Source organism: Dendronephthya gigantea, unplaced genomic scaffold (genome assembly GCF_004324835.1).
Source record: "Dendronephthya gigantea isolate DGI-Jeju-01 unplaced genomic scaffold, DenGig_1.0 000161F, whole genome shotgun sequence".
In the NCBI taxonomy this organism is placed as follows: Eukaryota; Metazoa; Cnidaria; class Anthozoa; order Malacalcyonacea; family Nephtheidae; genus Dendronephthya; species Dendronephthya gigantea.
The window spans coordinates 151,305-165,301 of NW_021163171.1; the positions used below are offsets into that span (position 1 = coordinate 151,305).

The 13,997-nt window shown below is 38.1% G+C and overlaps 1 protein-coding gene across 1 annotated transcript in view; it reads left to right on the plus strand.

Annotated features, from left to right (window-relative positions):
* Nucleotides 1-13,997, plus strand: part of LOC114537628 (dystrophin-like) — a 38,728-nt gene that overhangs the window by 22,996 nt on the left and 1,735 nt on the right. Inside the window, exons 46-77 of the mRNA XM_028558694.1 lie at nt 97-256; nt 363-544; nt 942-1,101; nt 1,206-1,387; nt 1,614-1,773; nt 1,859-2,040; nt 2,288-2,447; nt 2,797-2,978; nt 3,385-3,544; nt 3,614-3,795; nt 4,249-4,408; nt 4,723-4,904; nt 5,094-5,184; nt 5,377-5,565; nt 5,880-6,064; nt 6,195-6,339; nt 7,510-7,694; nt 8,044-8,191; nt 8,262-8,443; nt 8,510-8,651; nt 8,863-9,044; nt 9,117-9,261; nt 9,358-9,669; nt 9,839-10,024; nt 10,232-10,435; nt 10,647-10,835; nt 11,335-11,544; nt 11,837-12,021; nt 12,137-12,466; nt 12,648-12,792; nt 12,945-13,268; nt 13,745-13,926. Of these exons, the coding sequence (XP_028414495.1) occupies nt 97-256; nt 363-544; nt 942-1,101; nt 1,206-1,387; nt 1,614-1,773; nt 1,859-2,040; nt 2,288-2,447; nt 2,797-2,978; nt 3,385-3,544; nt 3,614-3,795; nt 4,249-4,408; nt 4,723-4,904; nt 5,094-5,184; nt 5,377-5,565; nt 5,880-6,064; nt 6,195-6,339; nt 7,510-7,694; nt 8,044-8,191; nt 8,262-8,443; nt 8,510-8,651; nt 8,863-9,044; nt 9,117-9,261; nt 9,358-9,669; nt 9,839-10,024; nt 10,232-10,435; nt 10,647-10,835; nt 11,335-11,544; nt 11,837-12,021; nt 12,137-12,466; nt 12,648-12,792; nt 12,945-13,268; nt 13,745-13,926 (5,913 nt within the window). The remainder of the gene's footprint in view (nt 1-96; nt 257-362; nt 545-941; nt 1,102-1,205; nt 1,388-1,613; nt 1,774-1,858; nt 2,041-2,287; nt 2,448-2,796; nt 2,979-3,384; nt 3,545-3,613; nt 3,796-4,248; nt 4,409-4,722; nt 4,905-5,093; nt 5,185-5,376; nt 5,566-5,879; nt 6,065-6,194; nt 6,340-7,509; nt 7,695-8,043; nt 8,192-8,261; nt 8,444-8,509; nt 8,652-8,862; nt 9,045-9,116; nt 9,262-9,357; nt 9,670-9,838; nt 10,025-10,231; nt 10,436-10,646; nt 10,836-11,334; nt 11,545-11,836; nt 12,022-12,136; nt 12,467-12,647; nt 12,793-12,944; nt 13,269-13,744; nt 13,927-13,997) is intronic.

Consider the following 13,997-nt stretch of genomic DNA (forward strand, 5'->3'; position numbering starts at 1 on the left):
GTAATAGATTAAATCTCAACTTCTTTCATACTTTGAAATGTTTTTCGAAGCCCTATTCAGTTCATCATGTTAAATAACATTTGATTTCTCCTTTAGACTTGAGAAGAATTTGGAGAACATAGACAAATATGAAGTATGGCAACAGAGAGCCGACGATGTCAAAAAAAAACTCGACGAGACGAAAGATGAATTGGATAAATTCGACACACCAACCAGCGACGTCAGCGAACGAGAAAAACAAAAACGATTCCTGAATGTGAGAGATCTTTCTTTTGCTATATTGTTGATAATTATCGTTTTGAGCGAAGCCTTTTCGTTGGAAGAGGCCGGGATTTGATCGAAGTTCATTTTTATTTTATCAGGACTTTAATAAAAGAAAGGGCGCTCAAGAGAAGTTGATTAATGATGTTGTTAGTGATGGTAGGAAACTTGTGGATGAAAACATCGCTCCGAGCGATAAACGAGAAAAGATTGAACTGGATCTTCAATCGTTGCCTGAAACTTGGGAGGGAATTGTCGGCAAGGCTGATGAGAATAAGAAAACGTATGTTGTTTATAATAAAGGGATAATGTTAGTTTAGTTCAGGTTTCCTCCTGTAGTAAAACTGGATCAATAAGAGATGATCCTTACTGGAGCTCTAGGAAGAACAGTTTAGAACTGATAGAGCTATCCAGTATAAATAAAGTTAGTTTAGTTTAGGTTTCCTCCTGTAGTAACACTGGATCAATAAGAGATGATCCTTACTGGATCTCTAGGAAGAACAGTTTAGAACTGATAGAGCTATCCAGTATAAATAAAGTTAGTTTAGGTTTCCTCTTGTAGTAACACTGGATCAATAAGAGATGATCCTTACTGGATCTCTAGGAAGAACAGTTTAGAACTGATAGAGGTATGGAATGAAACCTTTATTCAAGCGCATTGATGTTCGCTTTCTTTTCAGTGTTGACTCTAGTCTTCAAGATGCTGTACAGCTAAGCAAATGGCAGAATGACTACAATGTTGTTTTGCTTTGGATTGAGAAAGCTGAAGACAAGCAAAATCAACGGGAAGAAGACAGCGATGATCTTGACAAGCTAAAGAAACAGAGAAAGAAACTAGAAGTGAGTGATTCACCTGTACAAAAAAACTCGGCCTTTTTAGTTGTAATATGATGATTCTTTGTTCTCACGACAAACAGTGTGCAAACGAACTGTGTTTTGTTTAGGCTGATGTGAAAGATATTGCGAAATACGAGGCCAAGATTGCTCCATTATTGGCAAGAGGAGAGACGATATCACAAAGCAACTTCATAACTCCTGATGATAAGTCGAAAGCAGATAATGACACGAAGACTTTGAAAGAAAGATTTGATAAATTGAAGGGTGAAGAAACTGATCGTAAACAAAAGTAAGTTGCTTTGTTTCGCTCGATTTCATCTCATTTCTGTTCAATTGAATTCAAAACAACTTCGATTCTATTTCAATAATTTAAACTGTGGTCCTTAATTCCTCTTTAAATAGTTCCGTTTCTGGTTATTTCATTTTGTGTATGGTCTAATCTTTTGTTTTACTTTCTTCATTCCGTTCCATTCAGTTAAAACGCTTTTAAAATCAATCTCTTGTTAATACAACAGGCTTGATGATAAAATTCAATGGTTGACGGAATACAGGCAATACAGAACAGACTACGATGGTCTGAACTCGATGCTTGACGATTGTCAACACAAGTTAGAATCGTATGAGAAACCTACCAGCAACAAAACTGAGAGAGACAGACAAGCCGCGTTTCTGAATGTAAGTTTTTGTTGGATTCGCAAAGGATTCAATTTAGTGGGCAATAGATAAGTGAACTACATTGTCCATGTGATTTCCTTTCTAGAAATTCAACAAAGACCAACCTGCAAACGATAAACGCGTTGAAACAGTTGTACAGTTTGGTAGCAAGTTGGCCGATGCTCCAGGGGTACCTGAGGATAAGGGGGATGATATCAAAGAAGAGACGAAGACTATAGGGGATACATGGAGGATAATTGTGCTAAAAGTTGAAGAGCTGCAAAAAATGTAAGTTTGATTTTTTTACAGAAGAGACGTTTTAAATCTGTCAGTAATATAAGGTAACCCTTTCAACCTTAGATAAACCCTTTCATGCGATATGGATTGCATTATATTTTGAAAAATTCCATCCTAGAAAGAATTGGTCCAAGTTTTAGTTCGAGTTCTTGTATTTAAGATTTTAGACAAGGGGCGAAGATGGACAGTGGCTCTGACATAACAATAGTATGATAGTTGTTTTAACTTGTATTTACAGTGTTCGTTCTGGTATTCAAAATATCACGGAGTTAAGTGATTGGAGGAAGGAATATACCACCGTTATTAAATGGATTGAGACGAACGAGAAGAAGCTTGCCGCGCAAGGGGAGCCTGGGGACCAGGCTAAAGATCTCGCTAATAAATGTACCACTCTTGATGTAAGTATATTATTTATACTGGATAGCTCTATCAGTTGTAAACTGTTCTTCCTAGAGGTCCAGTTATTGATCCAGTGTTACTAAGGAGGAAACCTAAATTAAACTTACTTTATTTATACTGGATAGCTCTATCAGTTCTAAACTGTTCTTCCTAGAGGTCCAGTAAGGATCATCTCTTATTGATCCAGTGTTATTACAGGAGGAAACCTAAACTAAACTAACTTTATTTATACTGGATAGCTCTATCAGTTCTAAACTGTTCTTCCTAAAGGTCCAGTAAGGATCATCTCTTATTGATCCAGTGTTACTACAGGAGGAAACCTAAACTAAACTAACTTTATTATCGCAGGAAATGGTGAACGTATTATCCACATACGAGACAAGAATCACTATACTACTTCAAAAAGGCGACCAATTGGCCAATGAACCGTCAATAGATGAAAGCGACCGAAAAAAGACCGAAGATGATACGAAGGCTTTACGAGAACGATGGGATAAACTGAAGCAAGATGAAGAAGATAAAAAGAACAGGTGAGACGTTTTACCAGTTCTAAACTGCTCTTCCTAGAGGTCCAGTAAGGATCATCTCTTATTGATCCAGTGTTACTACAGGAGGAAACCTAAACTAAACTAACTTTATTTATATTGGATAGCTCTATCAGTTCTAAACTGTTCTTCCTAGAGGTCCAGTAAGGATCATCTCTTATTGATCCAGTGTTACTACAGGAGGAAACCTAAACTAAACTAACTTTATTTATACTGGATAGCTCTATCAGTTCTAAACTGTTCTTCCTAGAGACCAAGTAAGGATCATCTTTTATTGATCCAGTGTTACTACAGGAGGAAACCTAAACTAAACTAACTTTATTGATACATGGATAGCTCTATCAATCCTGTATTGTCCTTTCTTATGTGATAATAATCTGCTCTCTCATAGGTTTGATGAACAAAAAAGTTTTGTTGAAGATTACCAGGAATGGAAAGATGATGTGGACGACTTGAAGCCTTGGATGGAAAACACGAAGAAAGAAATTGATGCGTGTGAATTACCAACAAGTGACAACAGCGTCAGAGAAAAACAAGCGAACTTCGTGAAGGTAGGCTCGCAAAATATCTTCTATATTGAAATCAAAACATTTCCTTTTAACACTTTCTCTTTGTTCAAGGTATTTCTGGAAGATAAGGAAAAGAATCAAGCTCGTGTTGACAAAGTTGTTGACGGAGGTAATCTTCTGTTGAAAGAGAATCCTGTCGCTCAGAAAGACAAGAAAGAAATTCAAGACAAAATCGAGAACACACAGAATTCTTGGAGTACAATTGTGCAAAGATTTGACGTTGTCCAACCAATGTAAGTTAATTTTGAAATCAGTTTATATGTTTGTTGTCTTCTACAGAAGTTCTACAACAACTATACTGGGGTCGTATCAAGCCCGTTTAGCTTAAACGGTGAATAAGTTCAAAATAGAAAGCAAGTCTGTCGTTTTATTCAACAAGCAAACTAAATGTTTTTAACTTTAATACAAAGATGCTATTTACGACTACATATTCAGTGCATAATATTCAAGTTGACTCATTCAAGAGAGATGTAAGAGTGTTATTTAATTTCGACTTATTCACCGTTTAAGCTAAACTGGCTTGATACAACCGGCCTCTGTTTTTTAAGTAGATATTTTCCGAGTTTAAACTGCTATATTTTGCGTATTCAATCCTGACCGATTTACCCGAAGAACCACAATATTTCTTGATATTTTTGTTGAAAACATGCTGTGATTCACAGTGGATTGTTCGCCTATGATTTCAGTGTGATATCTGGAACTCAAGACATTGTCAAGCTTGACGAATGGCGGAACGATTGTAACGAAATGAACAAATCTATCGACAATGCAAGACAGCAGGTTCGCAACTTGAAGAAGCCTTCCAAAGATCAGGCAAGGATGAAAAAGCAGAAAGACGACTTTGAAGTAAGTTCCGTCCATTTTATAAACAACAGCTCCCTAAAAGCTATTGAGGTAATGACTGTTAAGAGTTAAGAAAATGATAACGTAATAATAATAATTCTTGAATGGAAGTTGGTGGTAATATTCTTGCAATTTTGTATGGTGATATCCAAATACAGGTAACTTGATTAGCTTGCAGTATTTTATACAAGTATTTAATAGTGCAAGGTTAACGGACCGAAAGCTTTGCAGTATCAAATACTTACGTGGTTGTACCTACAAGGACGTTTGTGTAAGTTGAAAGAGCTCAATCGACGTAAATTTGAATTTAATTTTAGGTTATTTCCGCTGAAATGGATGACAATCCAGACAAGATTGATAACCTTTCTGAACGAGCTGAATACCTCGTAACAGTGTCCACTATTTCTCCCAAAGATAAGGATAAGGTGTCCAAAGATATGAACAATTTAAAGAATACCTGGAATAATTATAAAAACGAAGAAAAAACAGCTAAAGAAAGGTATACAGAAGCATTTTAACGCACTAAAACTGCCCTTGAAACGGTTTTTCCCCGAAGATCAAATGCCTTGAAGATTTGAGGGATGAAATACAGAGATATTACACCGCTTTTCAGCAAAGGTTCTTTGTTTGTATTTGAGAAAAACGGAATGGCAAAGTTATGAAATATATTTAATTTAACTACTTCTAGTTTCGATGCTCAGCCTCAACTTGTAGTTGTAACCGAAGTCGTAGTGGTTGAAAAGAAAGAAGACGATTTGGTTGTGGAAGAAACTTTTGAGGTTTTTCAAACTTAATGTTTAAAAACTCCTAAATCGATTTAACAAAGTTTGAAGTGATAAGCCAGTGCTTATATGCTTTCTCCTCGCTGGATATTGGAAGTTACTGAAGAGGATTTAGTCAGGATAGGATTGTCGAGTTTGTTGTTGTTAGCCAAGTCTGTGCAAAAGCTCAGGATGTGGTTTTCTGTTTAGGATATTGATGAGTTGTTTGCACAAGAGCCCAAAGCGCCAGAACCACCAGCAACTGTCGATTACGGAGAGTGGAAGGACAGCGTTGAAGAACTGGAAGGAATCCTTGAACAAGAAGATGGAAAGTTTGATCCAAAGGCGCCTATCGAGAAAGAATATTCAAACTTGGAGAAGCTTGCACAAGAAACAAAGGTAACCATTATATAAATATATTCAATGTCAATGATTCTTCCACTGATAAATATTCTTCCACTGATAAATAAAATCATCTGACATTAGACAGAGTAAAATACTAAAGTAGGTCACATCTGGGTGCATTGCAAGCTAATGGGTTAACAAGAGACACTGACAGATAGTTTTGTTAACTTATTAACTGACAGTACTCTTCCACTGATGAGTAAAATCATCTGACATTAGACAGAGTAAAATACCAAAGTAGGTCACATCTGGGTGCATTGCAAGTTAATGTATAAATGATTTATCTTAATATATCTTCGTATATTAAGGACTCTGGTGCGACAGTTGATGACCAATGTAAGCCGAAGCTAGCCACCATTTTGTCAGATGGAAATGCGCTTGTAAACAACAAAGAACTTCAACCAGAGGACGAAACATTCGTCACAGAAAAGATGGTATCTTTGAAAGACAGGACTCAGCGTATTGATATGGCTGTGAGAATAACCAGAATGAAGTGAGTTCCTCAATTAATTCACAGCTCTTTTAACCACAAATTTCAGATCTATAATTTTCTATAAATATCCACTTATCATCTTCAAGGCCTGGCCAGATGTTTTACAAATTGTTTAATCGTGTTTTTCTAGAGTTCGAGATGCAGCGCTTGAGTACTTTAACGAAACGCTGAACAAATGTTCTGTCGATGTGAATAAAATGCAGGAAACAGGAAAGTCCTTGAGACCTCCTTCAGATAACCTACCTGATCTTCGAGTACAGATTGCTTCGATGAAGGTAACCTTCCTCGTTTGTTTATAGCGAGTGATAGCTTAAAGAATTTCCGTTTCAAACAATCATAAGCTCGTTTTCCACTAGGGGCTGGTTGTGTCAAGTCCGTTTAGCTTAAACGGTGGATAAGTCAAAATTAAATAACACTCTCTCGCAATTTCCACCGCTCTTCACCGCAATGTCCACCGCTCTTCACCGCAATGTCCACCGCTCTTCACCGCAATTTCCACCGCTCTTCACCGCAATGTCCACCGCTCTTCACCGCAATTTCCACCGCTCTTCACCGCAATGTCCACCGCTCTTCACCGCAATTTCCACCGCTCTTCACCGCAATGTCCACCGCTCTTCACCGCAATGTCCACCGCTCTTCACCGCAATGTCCACCGCTCTTTACCGCAATTTCCACCGCAATGTCCACCGCTCTTCACCGCAATGTCCACGGCTCTTCACCGCAATTTCCACGGCTCTTCACCGCAATTTCCACCGCTCTTCACCGCAATTTCCACTGCTCTTCACCGCAATGTCCACCGCTCTTCACCGCAATTTCCACCGCAATGTCCACCGCTCTTCACCGCAATGTCCACGGCTCTTCACCGCAATTTCCACGGCTCTTCACCGCAATTTCCACCGCTCTTCACCGCAATTTCCACCGCTCTTTACCGCAATGTCCACCGCTCTTCACCGCAATGTCCACTGCTCTTCACCGCAATGTCCACCGCTCTTCACCGCAATTTCCACCGCAATGTCCACCGCTCTTCACCGCAATGTCCACGGCTCTTCACCGCAATTTCCACGCTCTTCACCGCAATTTCCACCGCTCTTCACCGCAATTTCCACCGCTCTTCACCGCAATTTCCACCGCTCTTCACCGCAATTTCCACCGCTCTTCACCGCAATTTCCACCGCTCTTCACCGCAATTTCCACCGCAATGTCCACCGCTCTTCACCGCAATGTCCACCGCAATTTCCACCGCTCTTCACCGCAATTTCCACCGCTCTTCACCGCAATGTCCACCGCTCTTCACCGCAATGTCTACCGCTCTTCACCGCAATTTCCACCGCTCTTCAGACTTGTTTATCACTTTTCTCAAAATGGCCGAAAAGTGACTTAGGCAATTATGTTAGTAAGCTGTCGATTTGCTTTCTGTTAACTCTGGTATTCGTCTCTTTTAAAAGTCTTTAGAGAAACGGCTTTCATCTGATGGCGAGAAAGTTCAGGATACCGAGGAAAAAGTAAATAACATGGAAGATGCAGGCGTTTTGCCACGGGATGGCTTCGCTGGGACTTTAAATGACAGATGTAACGAAGTAAAGAAGGAACAAAAGAATGTCTTTGTTGTTATCGATGAAGCTAAACCAAAGTATGCTCTATCAGTTCAACACTGTTCTTCCTAGAGGTCTCGTAAGGATCATCTCTTATTCATCCAGTGTTACTACAGGAGGAAACCTAAACTAAACTAACTTTATTTATACTGGATTGTTCTATCAGTTCTAAACTGTTCTTCCTAGAGGTCCAGTAAGGATCATCTCTTATTGATCCAGTGTTACTACAGGAGGAAACCTAAACTAAACTAACTTTATTTATACTGGATAACTCTATCAGTTCTAAACTGTTCTTCCTAGAGGTCCAGTAAGGATCATCTCTTATTGATCCAGTGTTACTACAGGAGGAAACCTAAACTAAACTAACCAAAATCACACTTTTTCTAGATTGCATCGTGCTTTACTAAACCAGTTAAATCGAACACAAAAATCTGTCAACAGTTGGTTGAAATCTTGCGAAAAGAAAGAGAGAAATATCGACGTGACAAACCTGAAAGATCTTAACAAAGCACATCAAGAATGCTTGAAACTAAAGGTAATTTACATGCAACACACAGACTATTGTTTTCCAAAAAAATCGCCGTACAACTGACTTTATTTTGTAGCAAGTTAAAGCCGAATTTGACAAAGGAGAGCCTCTGTATATCACCTTAAATGAAGTCCATAAAGAAGCTGTCGATGATGAAATTTTGGTTGAAAAGAAAGCCGTTGATTTTGGCAAACAAATGGAAACATTAGGAACACGACATGATGACCTTAAACAACGCTTACAAGATAAAGACAACGAGTAAGATTACCCTGAGTGTTTTTACTTGGAAAGACCGAATCTAAAATTATCCAATATGTCTTTTAGACTTCTTACTTATGTGAGACAGACCACAGAAGGTGTGTTAAAGTCTTCTGATGAGAAACTTGATGAGCAAAAAACGTGGCTTGAACCAGAAGAACCTGCTGATAACTTCACAGACGCCAAAGAACAGCAAGATACCATGAAGGTGAGCTTGGAGATGATCCTTACTGGAGCTCTAGGAAGAACAGTTTAGAACTGATAGAACTATCCAGTACAAATAAAGTTAGTTTAGTTTAGGTTTCCTCCTGTGGTAACACTGGATCAATAAAAGATGATCCTTACTGGACCTCTAGGAAGAACAGTTTAGAACTGATAGAACTATTTGTGAAGCTGTATTCATTCGGATTTCATTTAAGGAACGTGAATCCTTAATAAAACAACGAACAAAAGACATCATTATTCAACTTGGACCAATTGAAAAGATTTCCACAGGTGAAATATTGCCTCTTCCCGAATCAACTGCTCTTCAACGCCGCGTTGGCGACATCAAGACAAGATTCAACGCAGATATACCAACCGCTAGAGAAAAATCACAAAAGTGAGTGTTAGATAAATGGGGTTGAATTTAATTTTCCTGTGTTTTTAAAAGTACATTTTGGGATTTTTTTAGGCTCAGAGAAGGTTACGGCGACCTTCTGAAAAAGGAAGTAGAGAAAAGGAAATTATGGCTAGATGAAAATGAAGGAGTTGAACTTAAACCTGAAACAGACTTCAAAGATTTCAGCGAATTCAAGATAAAATATGATCAAAACAAGGTGCTTAAGAAAGTTAATTTAGCGAAGTTTTTTTGAGATATTGAATGCATCTCTTGAAGATATGAAGAAAAACATTGTTTATCCTTATTTTATTAGGATTTTGTGAAAGAACTGGATGATAACAACATCAAAGTTTTGATTGAAGAGGCAGACAAGATCGATGGGATTGAACCGGAAGTGAAGATTGAACTCGTGCAGTTGGACGAGCGTTGGGAAACGATTCACGACGATGCGAAGGACAAGACCGAGAACTACGAAGATCTCATGACAAAGTGGACTGTCTTCCGTGAGCAGCAACTGACCTTGTTGAACTGGATTGACAAGAAAGATGCCGAAGCCGCTGAAGAAAAGGATCAAGTCAACCTTGCTGATGAAGACGAAGTCGCTGAACATGTCAAGAAACTAAAGGTAAATAAAGAGTTTTTCCCGCTCTATTTGTGAATGTTTCCATTCAGATATTTTTGAAGCTTTATCGGCTGTTTATGCCCCTAAGAGCCTGCTCCGAGTTCTCAAAACTTGGGTAAGCATTCTTGTACAAAATCTTCGTCAAAGTTTTCAAACGTTTTTTGATGTTCAGGATGCCAAGGAAGAAGCCGAAGTGCAAGGAGAGTCGCAAGAGAAGAAATTAAAAGAAGCCAGTGAAGATTTAATCCGTCATCTTGGCGAAGACTCCCCAGCCGCTGATGAGGTCAAAAAACAAACGGAAGAAGTTGATTCTGTGAGACAGAAGTTCATCAACGATATGGGTGATCGCATTGAAAAGGTAAAGGTTTTGATACTCAACCCTTGTTGATCCAGTGTTACTGCAGGAGGAAACCTAAACTAAACTAACTTTATATATACTGGATAACTCTATCAGTTCTAAACTGTTCTTCCCAGAGGTCCAGTAAGGACTGCCCTCGCTAGATATTGATCAAGATCAACTCTTCTTCTCATTTCAACTCTTCTTCTAATTCTTTTTCTCATTTAGATTGAAAGCAGTGAAGAGAAAACTCGAGACTTGTACAATGACATTGACGATGTAACAAACTGGTTGGACACCACAGAAAACCTGATTGACAAGTATGAAAACCATGAAAAAGAAACCGCTGATGATGGTAGTCCACGTGAACAGCACGTGCCACAGGATGGTGAAGTTGAAGAAGAAATGGTACACGTTGTGGAAGACTTACTGGTACGTCTGAATCGATGGACTTCAATTTTACCCAATATTTTGTTACCTGATATAAATAGTTCTGTTCTGCCATAAAAGTTCTCAATACTTTGTATTGTATTCAATAGCAATCCATATCTTAAAAATGCATGCATTCTAACACTTTTGTTGCCAAATTATTGTTACGTTTATCTTATTTTGTGAAATGCTTCACATTCGCCGTTTTTTTAAGATCAAACGCAAAGAAATCCCAGAGCTCGAAGCACGTCTGGATAACGCGGAGTCATCGGCAGAACACTTGGATGACCAGTTGCTGGATGAATTAACCGTTGAAAATACTCAGGTCAAAGTGAAAGACATGAAAGTTCGCTGGGGTGTTCTAACACAAAGGCTGGATGAATTCTGCAACCGTGATATACCCGTAAGTGCTATTCTAGACGACCTGCAGTATTTTTAAGGCTTCGAGAAAATGCGAATTCTTTTATTCAAAAGCTTAAGGTTTTTGAGTTGAAGATCTTCTTCGCTTCCGGGGCCAGTTGTACAAAAGCTGTACAGCGCTATCCACCGAATCGTGTTTTTCAATTTGCTCTAAAACTGTCGCATCCAAATCTGGAATTTGATTGTTTTTCACAGATGTTTACAACGATTTAAAACATTCATATCCCGTATTAGCGCTATCCAGCTTTTGAACAACCGTCTTCAGGCATTTAATAGCAATATTAGCAGCTTTATTGTCCTAACGTTTGAAATAAACTCGCTGAAAAGCCTTAAAAATTCCAGATCCTTGGCTGTAAATATCTTTCAAGGGCTTACAAGCACGTACATTTCAACTGTCACGATATTTACGAATTCTAAGAGTAATACTTTTACTTTTAATAATGATTGTAGATGCGTTAATGTTTCGCTGTTTTCTTTTGCAGGAAATTGAGATAGCTCAGATCAAAGCCGAACATCTTGAGGAAGATTCATTGGATGAAACTGATATGAGATCAGTTGTGCCACTGGATGTATGGCGAGAAAAAGTTAGAAAGGTGAATTTGTTGCTGAAATATGTTGAACGGTTGGTTGGTGTCAATGCTGATGGGAAAGAAGATTATCCGAGTATACGAATCTTAGCATCCAACACGAAGGTAAATTCAGCCTAATTCTCTTACTAGTTGTCTTTGGGAAACAGTTTAGAACTGATAGAGCTATCCAGTATAAATAAAGTTAGTTTAGTTTAGGTTTCCTCCTGTAGTAACACTGGATCAATAAGAGATGATCCTTACTGGACCTCTAGCAAGAACAGTTTAGAACTGATAGAGCTATCCAGTATAAATAAAGTTAGTTTAGTTTAGGTTTCCTCCTGTAGTAACATTGGATCAATAAGAGATGATCCTTACTTAGATAATCTTGGCCTGAACTAGAATATTTCGTCTCTAGGAAGCAACAAAGACAATCACCTTGTACTGCAAGCCAAGAGTTCAAGTCATCAAAACACAGGGAATAAATATTATAAGCGAAGATCCTCATGACATTGACAGAGGGGAAGAAATAACGGACACAATCGATTCACTTAGAAAAAGAGTTGAAACCTCAGAGAATAATGCAGGCATACTTAAAATGAAGTATGCAAAATGTTTTTACAAAATTGATCTCGTTACGTCCATTTGCGATCCATTTTGATTCATTTAACCGAGCTTGCCATTCCATTTTGACTTTTTTTCCATCTTTCTTAAACAGGGTACGAGATCTGGCTTTAGATTACTTCAACAATGGTCTGAATCATTGTGAGATTGCTCTTGAAAGCGAGGAAGAAAACGTCGAAAAATTACTTGCAACAAAACCTGATATTGAAACCACACAAGAGCAGATGGTGCTTTTGAAAGAAGGCCGCAAAGAATTTGACAAAAACAAAGAAGATTATGAAAACGTTGTTGACGAATTGAAAGATAAAAAGATTGTGGAATTGTTGACGAAAGATGGATTTCAAGGAACTCTAGCAGATAAAAGTCAAAACATTAAAAAACGGCGAGATGCTGTGGAGAAAAAGTTATCAGAATCCAAAACACGGTAGGCGAGATAGTGTGTTCAATATAATTTGAATGAAATTTTCATTGCTATTTCTTTATCTGCTGATTTCTCGGTTTTCAAGGCAGAATTGAAAGCCTATATTCTCTGAATCATTTGTTGAAGATCTTTCTTGTCCAACAGCGTTCTCTTTTAATATTTTCGGGTTCGTATCTTACTCTAGAATACATCGTAATTTGATATCACATTTGTCCGAGATGAAGAAGGTTGTTGGAAAATGGCTGGCGTCTTGCGAAAAGAAAGAAAAATCTATAAACGTCGAACCATCTCCCACTCACGACCCAGTTGCCGAATACAAAAAATTAATGGTAAGCGTTCTCAAATCAATATTTTGATGTATTCTCAAGCGAAATCCAAGGAAATTTGAACACAAATGAACAGAATATACACTGATTTTTAAGGTCTTGTATTAAGTTTCATATTATGTTTTGGTCTAGTTTACGATTTGTTTTGTTTAAAGGTTTTACTTGAAGAATTGAACGAAGGAGAGTCCAAGTATGATAGCGTTCTTCAGTTGAACAAACAGTTGATATCAGACAACGTTCTTGAAGGAAGGAAAGCTTCTAGCTCCGAGAAAGATCTTCAGTCATTCGCTACTCGTTTTGCTGTGGTGGGCAAACGTGTTCATGATAAGAACGGTGCGCTTTACATAATTCTTCTCAACCTGGCTCAAACCACGATGGATGAAGTTGGTGATAATATCGCAGAGATGGATGAGAAAGTTGAGCAAACTAACATGGCTGAGAGATTCCCGCAAATCAAACAAGATTTCCAGAACGCAAAGGTATTATGATGTGTTTACTGTGTATAATACTTTGAAGAGATGATCCAGTGTTACTACAGGAGGAAACCTAAACTAAACTAACTTCATTTATACTGGATAACTCTATCAGTTCTAAACTGTTCTTCCTAGAGGTCCAGTAAGAATAATCTCTTATTGATCCAGTGTTACTACAGGAGGAAACCTAAACTAAACCAACTTTATTTACACTGGATATCTCTATCAGTTCTAAACTGTTCTTCCTAGAGGTCCAGTAAGGATCATCTCTTATTGATCTAGTGTTACTACAGGAGCAAACCCAAACTAAACTAACTTCACCCAAACTGGATAGCTCTATCAGTTCTAAACTGTTCTTCCTAGAGGTCCAGTAAGGATCATCTCGTATTGATTCAGTGTTACTACAGGAGGAAACCTAAACTAAACTAACTTTATTTATACTGGATAGCTCTATCAGTTCTAAACTGTTCGTATTTTCATAGAATGTCAAAGATGAAGTTGATGATTTCTGCGAGAAATCAAAGGAAACATTAAAGGATGTTCACGTAATCATAGCTCTAGATGCCTTCAACAATGAAGACAAGAAAAATCTGGATGAACGAAGAAACGAATTGAAAGACAAAAACTCGCAGTTATCAGAAAAATCTGACGAGAAATTTGACAAGTGAGTCTAATGCAATTCCATCTTATGACTTTGATAAGATTACCAGGTGTAATTTATGTGTTTTTCAACTA